The sequence below is a fragment of the Cupressus sempervirens genome, chromosome 10, assembly GCF_028749045.1.
Source record: "Cupressus sempervirens isolate cs-2001-9-10 chromosome 10, ASM2874904v1, whole genome shotgun sequence".
Lineage (NCBI taxonomy): Eukaryota > Viridiplantae > Streptophyta > Pinopsida > Cupressales > Cupressaceae > Cupressus > Cupressus sempervirens.
In genome coordinates this window covers 956642567-956655388 of record NC_143127.1, presented here as the reverse complement: position 1 = coordinate 956655388, position 12822 = coordinate 956642567, and the positions used below count along the sequence as shown (strand labels likewise).

Here is a 12822-nt window from a genome sequence, read left to right as displayed (position 1 = left end):
ATTAAAATAAACACTGCTTGTGCTAGAGGATGTGGTTGACAACGCTCTAAAATTTATGTGTTCAATGCTTAAGAGGTACATATAAATCTTTTAGAATAACATTTTTGACAAATAAATTATAAAAACTTTATTTTCTGAAAAATAAAACAATTATTAAACTTCTATATCTGATGTTCAATTTCCTAGGTCATTCCCATTGCAGTCTGAGAAAAATAAATTATTATTCCTCTTCCATTGACATGTTATGAAGCAATCATGCATAAAGCTGAGAATGACACTCTATTCATTCAAAAGTAGATGGCAACAACAAAAAATAGTTGATAATTAACTAGTTGTAGGTATAAAGCTAAACTTATTTTATATCTCATTAGCTAGACTTCATTGGTAGGTAGATGCAAGCTATTTTACGTCACAAGCTTGACTTGTAAACTATTTATTATGTTAACTTTCAAACTCTTGAACACACAGAATATATTTCTTTGGCAACCTTGACTTGTAGACTGTTTTGAGCTATATCATCTATAATAGCAATGCCATTATTAAGTGATGCGTTTTCCTTATTTTATTTAATATGCTTGATAGATCTGGAAAAGCGACATCATTTTTTGACAGAGGTCACTTGTAAGTGAATAGAAATGTATACTATTGTCAATTCACTTATTCTTCACTTATTCAATTTTGATCAAATTCAAATCCAAGTTGGCAAGAACCCAATTATTCTCTACTGTGGTCTTGTGCATCAATGTTTTTCTTAAATAAATCAATTCTACTATATATTTCTGGATATCCTGTGACAATCGTATCAATCCTCAATCCTGTTACATATTGAGATTTTAATCTATTCACACAAGTTTTGACATTTTTCATTGATTTGTGGAGATAAAAAATTTACACATTGACTAAGTACAATTTCTTTTATTTAATATTTTAGTCAATCATTTTGTACAATTTAAGAAAACAAGTGCCACTTTCTAATTTGTAATTAATTTCTTATTTAAAATGCTCTTTAGCTATTTTCCTATTGATTCATGTTGGAAGAGCATAAATGATGCAGGAGCATCCAGAGGTATAAGGGCAATCCCGTGTCACCCAAAAAAGATGTACTTAGATTTAGTTTCTATTTCATGTCTTTACATTTTTGGATACCCATTTGGGTCAAATAAAGGTTCCAACTCTCACAGTTCAACTATCAGTGTGCTAAAAAATCTCGAAAAAATAGGAGCATGCAATTTGGCCATCATTTTGGTGACCTAGAAGGTGTGAATTGGCTAGATGAATGTAATTGGATTTAGAGCATTCCAGAAAAAGAATCAGGTCAAAAGGCCCCACAATTTGAGAGTTATTGCAATTTTTCGAGTTTTGGAGACCTCCTAAGAATGCTTCAAAGTCAGGTTAAGGGCATTAAATGACCTTGAAAAGGGCTGAAAAATGGGGGATGAGCGAAGCTGGTCCATAGGGCTATAGAGCGCTTCGAGAGCTTTCCGAAAATGTAAACGGTTCGTCAATCGAAGCTACGGTTCAAAAGTTATGCCTCCCGAAAGTTCGGCTTCTTCTAGATTTGCACTGACTTCTAACACAGCTTCTGGAACCTTCTATTTGGTCGGTGGATGCCTACTAACACTTTCTAGAATCTACTCCTAGTCCTTAACCCTCTGGGGTCTATTTAAGGAGATTTCTGGCATTGTAAAAGGCAATTTGGAGTGGAGTTTGAAAGGAGGTACTGAAAAGAGAAATTATCTCCAGATTTATGCTATTGTAAGCCCTTAGAGCATGTTTTGAAGTTTATTTTCTCTGTACTGTTTGTACTAGCTTATTTTCTCAGTTAATACAATTTCCCTTCTCTGTTGTGTCCATTCTGTTCTTGGGTTGTGTCCCCATCAATAAATAAACTTATTATATAAAATTCATTATATGTCACATGCTTCTCGTTTACATAAATTTTCAACTATATCAACAATCAAAATCTTCTTTTTATACACTTTCTTATGTAATATGAAGCTTCATTTATGATTTTCAATCCTTTTGTATTTACAATTGAAAAAATATTTCAACAAATGTATATATGCTTCTATTTTATATAAAATATTAATTCTATGCTAACAATTTAAATTATTTTCTTGAATTTGACATTTCTTCAATTTTATTTTTTAATAAAGCTTATCGGCATACCCCTTGCACCTCTTTTTGGTGCAAGTGCTAGTAAACTTATCTTATGAATATAAGAAGCAACAATCTTGTACTTTATTTTGGAAACGTGCATTTTGTATTTTATTTGGAAACGTGCATGTTGAATTATCCTGACTTTATTTCTTTTCGTTTTCTTCATTGCGCACACCTTATGACTATTTCTTTTCGTTTCTTCATTGCATACCTTTTATTTATTTTTATTGGAAGAAAAACTTTTATTTGAAAATCAATACAAATTTACAGACTGGATGTAAACATTTGTACTGACATAGCAGTAGTTAAGCCTTTGCACACCTTATACGGTATTGTAGCTTTTGAAGGCCATTGGACTGGCTTTACTCTGATGCTAATGAACTGGACTAGACACCAATTGTAAGGAAAATGAAGAGAAATTCATGTTAACACCATAAAATATTACATTATTTTCATTCAAAGATGCGCTCAGGAAACTAATCTGGGAATTTCCCAATCACAGAGAGAACACTACCCAACACAATAAAAGAATTGCCGAGAGCCAAATTGTGGTTAGAAACATGGAACATCTTCTGATGTTAAAACAAAATTGGTTGTTGAATAAATTGAGGCTGCTGCTGCTCCCACTGCAAATTGCCTCTCAATTGTTTTGGCGGATGCGGGATTGGGCCTGGAAATTAGTCCACGATGACAATATTATTGCATATATTGCTCCAAGTTATGAGAATTTTTATTGGGTAAAGTTCAGATTTCAATACCCCAACTTATCTTCCAATCCTTGATCATCTCGCCGATCGTCTTGAACCTCTTGTAATCCCCACTTGCAATGTGCTTGCATGCCCTTGATCTGCTGCAAACTAGTCTCCTACAGGGAAAAAAAATATTCAGTTTTCAACTAAGGTTTCTGGATATGACTGACATTTCAGATCACATTCTCTAATCTATCATCAGAATATTATTAAAGAGCATAAAGAAAAGAAAAATGATTTTATTCTACAAGTATACACCCTTAATCTTGTTCATCTCTATTACTTGTTGGGCAAAATACGTATTTGGTTTTAAAACACGGTTAGAATACTACCCAGAAAAGAAATTACAAATTTATTCCTTCTACTACTCCTCAATTAGAATTCAGGGTGAAAGGCTGAGCATGCTCCGCTCTCGAACCTCTTTCAGCAAAATAATACTCCATGTTTTCTTTTCTATGGGACCTATAACCGAGAGGTTGGACATTTACAGATTCTCATCTTTCCAGTAAAGGCAAATCTTGATAAACCACAATTACATTTTGGAAGGCATACTAAAAGGGGATTCCCAAGAAGATACAATAAAATCACACCAGATTCGAATGTTTTCTAAAATTAGGATTACTCCCCGGTAACCATTACTTACAAGCTGGGCACCCTCAACAGTCAGGCGTTTGTCCATTTGAATGAAAAGCGATCTCCACTTCTCCATATGGTCACGTTCTGCATGCTTGTCAGTGTTAGAAGATGATGTTGGGTACAAAGCAGCGAAACTGAACACTTCTTTAATGAGAGTCCTCACTCTCCTTCTACTCCGTTTTAATGCTGCATAAAGCCAGAAGAATTCGTCAATAGCTATACCCATAATATGAAATCTTCGTTAGCTATGAAGGAGAAAATATAATAGTTTAAATAGTCCAATCTGCCACAGTACATTTTAGAATTTAAAACAAGTTTTTGAGGAATTATTGAGGGAAGTTTTCAGATCCAGATTGACGATTTATCCTGGTAATGTATAACAGGATGTGATACAAAATGTTCATTGAAAAACATTTTTTCCCCAAATTACTTCTTAAAATAGTTACTGGTACACTGAAATTACAACATATAGTGTTGTCAAACGATATGAATAAGATTCTATTGATTTTTCCCATCTCTGCTCAAGCGTCCTTTAGCTCCATAAGAAGCATACGGATACATAAAAACATAAACAAAATCAGAGAGACTTTCTTAATAGAGGTAAATGAGACAGTCTTACCAGCTAAACGGCCTTTGACATCCTGATAATAAAGCTCTAACCAATGGGAAGCCATAGTAGCAGCTGAGTATGATGCAAGAAACATAAGGGTCAGAACTGAGAAAAAAATTTAACTACATAAAGTTCTCGAGACTTAATCAAAATTTGAAGTGTAAAGGTGCGGGTGATCTATGAACTGACCTTTTCGTGAAAGTGATCCAGAACATGTTGAATCAGTGCCTGAAATCCCACCAGGATGGCAATAATGACAATGGCAATTGAAAGTTCCCTTCATATTATCATGTTCTCCGACAAGTTGCTTCAAGTAAAACTGATCCCCATTGCAGTGTGGTGGGATCAAATCTACAGTAGCATCCAGGCACTCAAAAGTTTCATCTAAAACGCTTGCATCAGTAGGCCTCTCTTCACCGTGCAAATGAAGAGAAGCACAAGCATCCAGAGATGTAATCATTCTTTTGTCTAATTTCCACCTGAGACCTTCAACGCCAGTAAGTTGCTGGCGCCTATCTATGGCATCATTGCTCCCATTATGCATATCCACTACCTCTGAATGATCATTATCAAGCATGGATGTTAGATGACTTGAACCTAATGTTTTTCTTTCTGGATTTAGTTTAGGTTCCCGGATGTAGTTTTTCTGATTATCCTGGCAATCAGTCAATGCATCTGGTCCCACAACAGCCTCGATGATGGCATGCACCTGTTTACTGTTTCTCACACGGTTGATAATCCCTGGATTCAGATCTGCAAGCAAGCCACTAGGAGCTGTCACTCTGGAAAACTTAGATAGTGGCTCTTTCTTGCCTACATCCTTTTTCTGGTGTAAGACTTCATGTTTTAGTCTTCTGAATGGGACAGGAAACCTTCTTGCACGCTTCTGTCCTCTCGGTAAAAGAAGTGTTCCTCGCATGGGAATAGAAAGATCAGATAAATGCATGTAGTCCCTACCTGTGCCCACATGGCCAGCACGATTCTGATCTACTGTGCCCTTACGGCCTAAGCGATCATCTAAAGTCTGAGGATCTGCATTTAAAGAACATGCAGATGCATCACTTCTTTGTTGAGGCTTTCCAGATTTGACAATGGAAACATTGTCTACTTCCAAATCTTCAGAAGTTTCTACCGTGTTTTCCATCTCATCCAATGGTAAAGCATTATCATCATTATCTTTAGTAATGCTTTGATTTCTTTGGGACTCTGGAACGTCCATGGGAAGCCCAAGGGTGAGATCAACTCCTAGAACAGGAAAAGGTTGTTTGTTAGCTCCATGAGTTGTTGTGTCATCTGTAGCTGCAGAAGGCATCTTGGTACCAATGTCTGATTCCTGACATCTGGGATCACTTTTTGAATTGTCCATGAGACCATCTATGCAGATTGATCTCTTAGCAGACTGGAGGCAAGTTTCATCCAATCCTAAACTAAGGAAAGCAGCTGCTCCCAAAAGGGACAATCCATCGTTATCATTTCCAGAAGTCACCTCTCCTGTGGGTTTTGACGAATCGGAGCACTGAAATAATGGCAGAGCATTCACCTCACTTGGAACATTGTAAGAGTTTGTTTTCTTTGTTAGAAGAGGAGCGAATGATGATGTAGCAGTTGTGCAGGAAACGTTTTGTACTGATTTAGACCAAGATGTTGAAGTGAATGCTTGTAGAGTTTCGCATACATTTAATGTATCAGAAACAATATCATTCGGATTGACCCTTTCTGGAAAGAGTGGCAATTCATCTTCCTCTAGGCATTTCATTTTTGCATTCGCATTTTGAGATGCACAATGCTGGATGGTCTTCCTTCTTCTTTTTGAATTCGAGCTAGAGTCATTATTGGATCCTACAGGATAAGGCAAGGGTCGAATTTCAGTAACCATAGAAGAGCATTTACAATATGCATACAAATAGAATGATCAGATTTATAGGAAAAAGAAAAAATGCAAAGCACCATAATTTCAGCTGATGTAACGAATGGGGGCTCTACTTCCAAAGTTCAAACCATATATGGTCTTTGGAGTTGATCTACCTCCGAAAGTGCACAATGCTGAATTATTTGCGCAAAATGCACTTCAAACCTTTAACTTTCTAAGTAACTAGTTTCTTGATGAGAACAGCCAACAAACCAAAAAATCTATTTCCATTCGAAAATGACTCCAGAAGCTCATAAAACTAGTATGGTTGTTTAACATGTTTGGATGTGGCAAACTGAAGTCATTTTGATGAAAGCAATCAAATGACTACAAAAACACGAAATGGGATAGGTAGAAAATAAACGTAAATCCCGGGCACAGGCATTATGACAAAAAAACTGCCATATAATCAAAACAATATTCAAATTCAAGCTGTTGAAACTACTTTTAAATAAATCCGTAAGAGGGAATACCTTCTGAATCCTCGTAAACTTGTGTGCAACTTTGCTTGATTTCCTTATGAGCCAAAGAGAACTTTGAAGGGTCGTCCTCTAGGTTTTCCTTATTTGCTTTCACTGAAGACGAATGAGAGTTTACTCGTGCAGTTACGCCCATAACAACCTGGAATCACCATACATGCGATCTTCAACTTCAAGCCAGTGACCTTAAATTCATAAAAGCAGGGGCTAAGCATAAACAAAATTTACCATGGTATCTAAATTTGGTATAGAGTCCAGATTCATAAAAGCAAGCAGTAGCCAGGGAACTAAACTGCAACAGTTTCAATTTTGAGCTACAGAGGTAATGTACACAAGCTTTTTAGGACACCTGAGATGGACCAACACAGGATTATATGCAGCAGAGGATATATCATGTCTGCTAAAGTCAGGTGATCTAATGATTACAGATAATTGCAAGAAGGATTTTTAAATTGGGAAAAAAGATGCCTAAATATTTGCATCAAACACTATATAACCTTGCTCAGATACAGACTCGTTCTGCCCATTCTGGCCAGAGTTAGGCCTATCTCATTCGGAGCCCTTTATACTGCAGAAGCAAATTAACTCCCACTTACCTCACAATCAAGCCTAGGCAAAGAGGCAATTTACGAGCTTATTTTAAATCAGTAAATAAGTACAGATTCATCGCATCTCCTCTGCAAGAACTCCTAACTAAGTAAGAAATATGAATGGAAGCAAATCGAACTTATTTCTGCACTTTCCATTCATTCACACAAAAGACAGAAGCCATTGAAACCCCAACCACCCAAAACCAGGAAAAAAAAGAGGACTTGACACTGAAAGAAAAGAATTTGCTGTTGAGTCAGGAAACACGATAGAATAGATCCATTAGATAGAGAAATAGAATTTAGGAAATCAACAGCAGGTGAAATCACTTTCTTGAAGCTCAAAGATTCCTTCAAACCCAAAACAAGCTTAATCGTTCACGGAGCAATCAGACGGCTAAAAGCACAGATTAAACCACTCTTCTACAGAGAAAATAGATCTCCAGGACCGAGAGCAGGGAAAAATCTTGCACGGGAAACTAAGGAAATCTATACAATCCCCCATTTTCACAAGAAAACCAGTGGAAGCTGAAAATCCCTTCAGACGCAAAGCACACCAAATGGACAACTTCCTGAATAACCCATTAATGAAAAACAAAAAATCCAAGGCATGAGCTGACCTTTAACGAAGAACGCTTGGCAGGAACAGAGCTCCTCTTGACTACCTTGTTCGAATCCAAAGTGGAAAGGGGTTTGATCTTCTGATAGTCCAATCTGGTATTCCCCTTTTCCGCCTCAGTTTCTCCATTTTGAGCAGAGCCCAAGTGAGAAACGGATCTTGCAGAGGCCATGGGCGCTGGACTGTCTGAAACTTTTCCTCCCCTCTGTACTCTCACGGTCTGCACAACCATTTTTAACTTAGTTTTTCTCCGGATTTGATGAAACGTGTTGGTGGATTTATGATAGCAGAGGGAAAATAGAAGAGGAAGAGGGGAATTTAAAGAGGGACTTGTTCGTTTGTGGTCGTTGTCTTAGAGTTTGAATTTCTCTTGCCTGGGGAGATGAGATTTTTGAATTCGGGGATTTTGAAATAGGACTCTTCTCTCACTCCCTCGTCTATTATTTAATTCTCTTTTTTTCCACGCATTATTTATGGTTTCATTTTATTTTGAAATTGGAATCTGTTTCGGTAACAGTGCCAGTCCCAACGGTATGGTTTTGATTTTAATCCTCTTCCTTTCAAATTTTGAATTCGAATGAACAATGTATTCGTTCGCCGCAAACCATTTTCAAAATGAACTTTGTACGACACCCTTCCTCGTAATTATTTTCTCCCTTCCCTTTGTAAATCTATAGGATATTTGTATTCTATAAGGATGAGAATCCGGGGTCCCTTAAATTGATCACTCCTACATATAGATATCATAGATATTAGTAAAATATTTCATTCAATGATCAATCATAACTAATAATTTATAAAATAGTTTGTCTCAACCTCTTTCTCCGTATTCAAAATTGGTTAAACATTGTAATGGTGAATCTAGTACAATGTTTTTTCTATTTTACTTCTTCCTATTTTTATTTTTTGTAAGTAGTATATTTTAGCACTAGATTATTTATCTTTATTTTAATTTTGTTTTGTATTGATTTCTATATTAAAATTACAATTTTATTTCTTCAAATTAAATTTGAAGGATATTCTTTTAATTTATTTAGCTCTTTCAATCAATAATTTATAATTTGAACTCAATGAACAATGATGTGCATCTTATTTGCAGGTGATATAATTTTGTTCAAGGAAGCATATGAGCGGGAAGGTAGGCTCATCTTGAAAACTTTAGAATAATATTGTCAAGTTTCAAGGAAAAAGTAATGGAACACCCTACAGTGCAATAATAAGTTGTGAGCCTCACATCTAGGAGATCTCGAGTTTTAGTCTACTTGAGGCTCGTATTGATATTGGATTCGGCCCATTACCAATCCAAAAGAAACAAACAAAAAAGTTTTAGGGGAAAAGTTCAACTAAACTAAATCTTAAGTTTTTCAACTACATTGTTCCCCCTCCTTTCTAAGTGTTTGACTTTAGTTCTTGCCTTCGAGCAAGAGTTTATTTTCCCTACGAATATCTCAGTATCCCTTTTAGACCTCAGAAGATATTATTGGTCTAGTGTTGTCTATTCTATTAAAAAAAATGGCATCATAAAAAACACATAAGTCTCCTTGGTAGGCAAGATTCTTTGTGATGTCCCCAGAGTGGGCCCCTAACGGAAGGTGACTTAGGTCTGTCCATGCGATTTGTCGCTACCACGTGTCCGGGGTCCTCGCCAGCAAGGCTATCTTGGGGTTGCCCCCTTAACACGGGGAGGTGCCATTTACTAATAGTTCGAGCTTTTGGTGCAACGATTACTAACTTGGTATCAGAGTCGGAGGTCTCAAGGTCGAGACCCGCAGAGCGTGGTGGGTTGTGATGTCCCTAGAGTGGGCCCCTAACGGAAGGTGACGTAGGTTTGTCCGTGGGTTGCACCAAAAGCCCAGACTATTAGTAAACGATACCTCCCCGCGTTAAGGGGGCAACCCCAGGATAGCCTCGTTGGCAAGGACCCCAGACATGTGGTAGCAACAAACTGCACGGATAGACCTACATCACCTTCCGTTAGGGGCCCACTCTGGGGACATCATAGCCCACCATGCTCCGCAGGTCTCGACCTTAAGACCTCCGACTCTGATACCAAGTTAGTAATCATTGCACCAAAATCTTGGACTATTAGTAAACGGCACCTCCTCGCATTAAGGGGGCAACCCCTAGATAGCCTCGCTGGTGAGGACCCCGGACACGTGGTAGCAACAAACCGCACAGAAAAAACTACGTCACCTTCCGTTAGGGGCCCACTCTGGGGACATCACATTCTTCTTATCAAATTATTGTTGACAACAATTCCAAACCACACTATGTTTGTCCTTCACATGCTACAACACTGGTCAAATTTGATCTAGGATCAACTCTTGAAAAAATTATGTGGAAAGGAAATAAGGACCCCAAGAGTAAAAATCACTTATTGGCTTGGGAAACAATATGTATTCCTAAGAATAGTGAGGGTGTAGGAGTTCACAATTTTGGTCATAGAAATGTCATTTGGGTCATAGAAATATCCATCACTACAACCAAATATTTGGATTCCATGGTCCAACTTGAAAGAATTTTGTCAATTCTTGACCCTCCTTTGCACTCTCAATTGTGGAAATTATTTGCTTAAGTGTAGGACACTTTCTTACCTAATCTATCACGGATGGTCAATGGTGGAAAGTCAATTATGTTTTTGGAAAATGCCTAGAATGGATTTTCCCATCTTGATCATGGACAAGACCTTAAAGAGTTAAAGAAAGCTTGAAACCTACTCGACGTTACAAAGTCAGTGATTACTTTCATACCTCTTACCTTAATGGGGCTTGGGTTGTTCAGTTGAAAGATCCTTATATATGGTTTTTCCATCTCTTCGACAACAACTTAAGAGTAGATTGTTTCTTTCATCAAATTTGAAAGGCAACCTAGTTTGTCTACCTTCCAAAACTAGTTCCTACCCTATAAAATATGGTTATAAAGTCTGCTCACGTGTGGATGAAACTATATATTGCATAAAGTGTTCATTTTGTTAGACTAGGACAAGTCTACAAAAAGTAAATTTGTTTTCTTGGATAGAGTGTAGGGTCCAAATCTTTTTAAGTGGAAAGCTTTCCATCTTGGTGCATGATCAACCTTATAATTGTGTGTTATGTAAAGAAGTTATAAAAACTAAAGATCATCTATTATCAATTTGGACTTTTACTTAATAATATTGGCAATAGATGCAATATAAACTTCATTGGGAATCCCCCTAACCTACTTTGACTTTGATTTTTTATTCATGGCCAAATTTTTTGGCAAGAGATAATTTTCAATGGATGGTATGTTGTTGTTCATGGAAATCAAATATATTTCTTTTGATTGCGATAATAGATCTTAACTTACTGATAAGAGTTGATTGAAATCAACTAAGTGTGGAACACATAGCAATGTGCAGGTACAAGAAATGCATCAATGTGGACATATGGAATAAAATTATGCTATGTGATTATGGATATGGTATTGAGAGTGTTATAAGGATCTGATTATATGATTGCAACTCTTGGTGTTTTAGAATTTGAGAGATACTCATCTCTATGTATCGAATTCACAATTTGGTTAGGAATAGAATAGAGATGAAAAAAATTCATTGGTTACACTTGGGTTTTGGTAAGATGAATTTATTTTATAATTGGTTATGGTTGAGCTAACTATGGAGAGTTTGACTTTTTCTTAGCATAACATGGATTGATGATTGATTGAGTAAAGAGGATTATTGTACACATTTGTTTGGGACTTAGCCAACTGACTAAGAAATATTTTGAATAGGTGTATATATATAATCAAGTTTTGCCTTGTGAAGGAGGATAAATGATGCAGGCTTGATGATATGATAAGGAATGTATTTTATGCAAAGTCGAGAACAAGATTTGTGATGCAAAGGATAGTTTATAGAGAAAAACTACATCAAAACTAGTCCAACATAGGTGATGCTACCCTACAGTTCACAATTGGGTTGTTGCCCATATTTGTTTGTATCATATTAGGTTGTAGCCCTAATGTGTGCACCAAAAAAGTGCCTAATTCTTTATGTATTTCTAAAAACCTTTAACAATGTTCATCATTACACTAAATCCTTTAATTGAGAGACCACTTCAAATCTGAGAACCACATAATAGACGATGACAAAAACTAAAACAAATCTAACTATGGGACCTAAAAACTAATATTTTTGGAATCTAAAAATATGAAGGCCTCTAGATAGGGATGACCTAGAAGTCAAGCAAGACTTGAGGTTCAAGAGTTCAAGGATAAGGTCATCCTCGACACATTTTACACAAAATTTTGGAATCCAAAACTCTACCAAATATCTAAAACTCTCATTTTGAGATTCAAATTTCTTGCTCTGAAAAACTTGTAGATCTACACATGTACACAAGAAAATTTGATATTGTAGGGGATGGGGGGAGGGGGGAGGGCGGGGGGAGAATTTTACCTTAGTAAATCCCCCATTTGGGAATTAACTATATATTGTTGGGGGGGGGGGGGGGGGGGGGGGGAAGTCCTACCTTAGTAAATCCCCCATTTTTTAATTATCCTTGAAATAAAAAAGAATGTACAAGTAAAAAAAATGTAAATATTCACCTTACTTGCAAAATATTATGGATAGCTCTGGATCCTCCATCCACAAAGATGTACATGAATGTTTTGTATGTTGATGAATGATGTAGATTGATAATGTAGGATGTATCCATAAATGCAATAGATTTATAAGTTTTGAATCATAGATCCACGTATGTGAGTATTCTCTTGAATGTTTGGAGGGTGAATGCTTGTATAATGTTGATGAATGTAGATCTTCTTCCTTGATGCCCAACTTTACTATCTCCTTTGAAGAAATATGTTAGATCTTAAGGAGGAAATTGATGTAGTACAAGGTGCGAGTATCCCCAAAGGAGATTTCCTAGCCCCCAGCAATTAACCACACAATAGAAACACAACAATAATGAAAGATCTAATACCAAATTACAACACTTTATTCATAAAATAATTGTTTGCATGCAATGTGCTCGACTATAAGGCCCTTCGGGTTATGACCAAATGCAAAAGCACTTACAATAACAGTTCTACAAGATCCCTCAAGATCTAACC

The 12822-nt window shown here is 36.6% G+C and overlaps 1 protein-coding gene across 3 annotated transcripts; it reads right to left on the bottom strand.

Annotated features, from left to right (window-relative positions):
- Nucleotides 1-2557: 2557 nt before the first annotated feature.
- Nucleotides 2558-8195, bottom strand: LOC149537150 (uncharacterized). 3 transcript variants are annotated; one of them, XM_089807250.1, is made up of 8 exons: nt 7751-7886; nt 6772-6892; nt 6538-6685; nt 4345-5994; nt 4165-4227; nt 3553-3731; nt 2919-3025; nt 2558-2830 (listed from the first exon to the last, which is right to left on the bottom strand). In XM_089807250.1, the coding sequence occupies exons 2-8, from the start codon at nt 6805-6807 to the stop codon at nt 2713-2715; spliced, it is 2301 nt and encodes a 766-aa protein (XP_089663376.1). In that variant the 5' UTR covers nt 6808-6892; nt 7751-7886; the 3' UTR covers nt 2558-2712. The 3 variants fall into 3 exon arrangements, with proteins under 3 accessions (XP_089663376.1, XP_089663375.1, XP_089663377.1); XM_089807249.1 differs by lacking the exon at nt 6772-6892 and having other exon boundaries at nt 7751-8195; XM_089807251.1 differs by lacking the exons at nt 2558-2830; nt 2919-3025; nt 6772-6892 and adding an exon at nt 3212-3371 and having other exon boundaries at nt 7751-8030.
- Nucleotides 8196-12822: the final 4627 nt, after the last annotated feature.

Coding starts and splice junctions, on each gene's coding strand:
- LOC149537150 (XM_089807249.1), bottom strand. CDS start 7,981: ATGGTTGTGCAGACCGTGAGAGTACAGAGGGGAGGAAAAGTTTCAGAC. Junction 5,995..6,537: donor AGTTTACGAGGATTCAGAAG/GTATTCCCTCTT, acceptor CTTATCCTGTAG/GATCCAATAATGACTCTAGC. Junction 4,228..4,344: donor TGGATCACTTTCACGAAAAG/GTCAGTTCATAG, acceptor CATCATACTCAG/CTGCTACTATGGCTTCCCAT.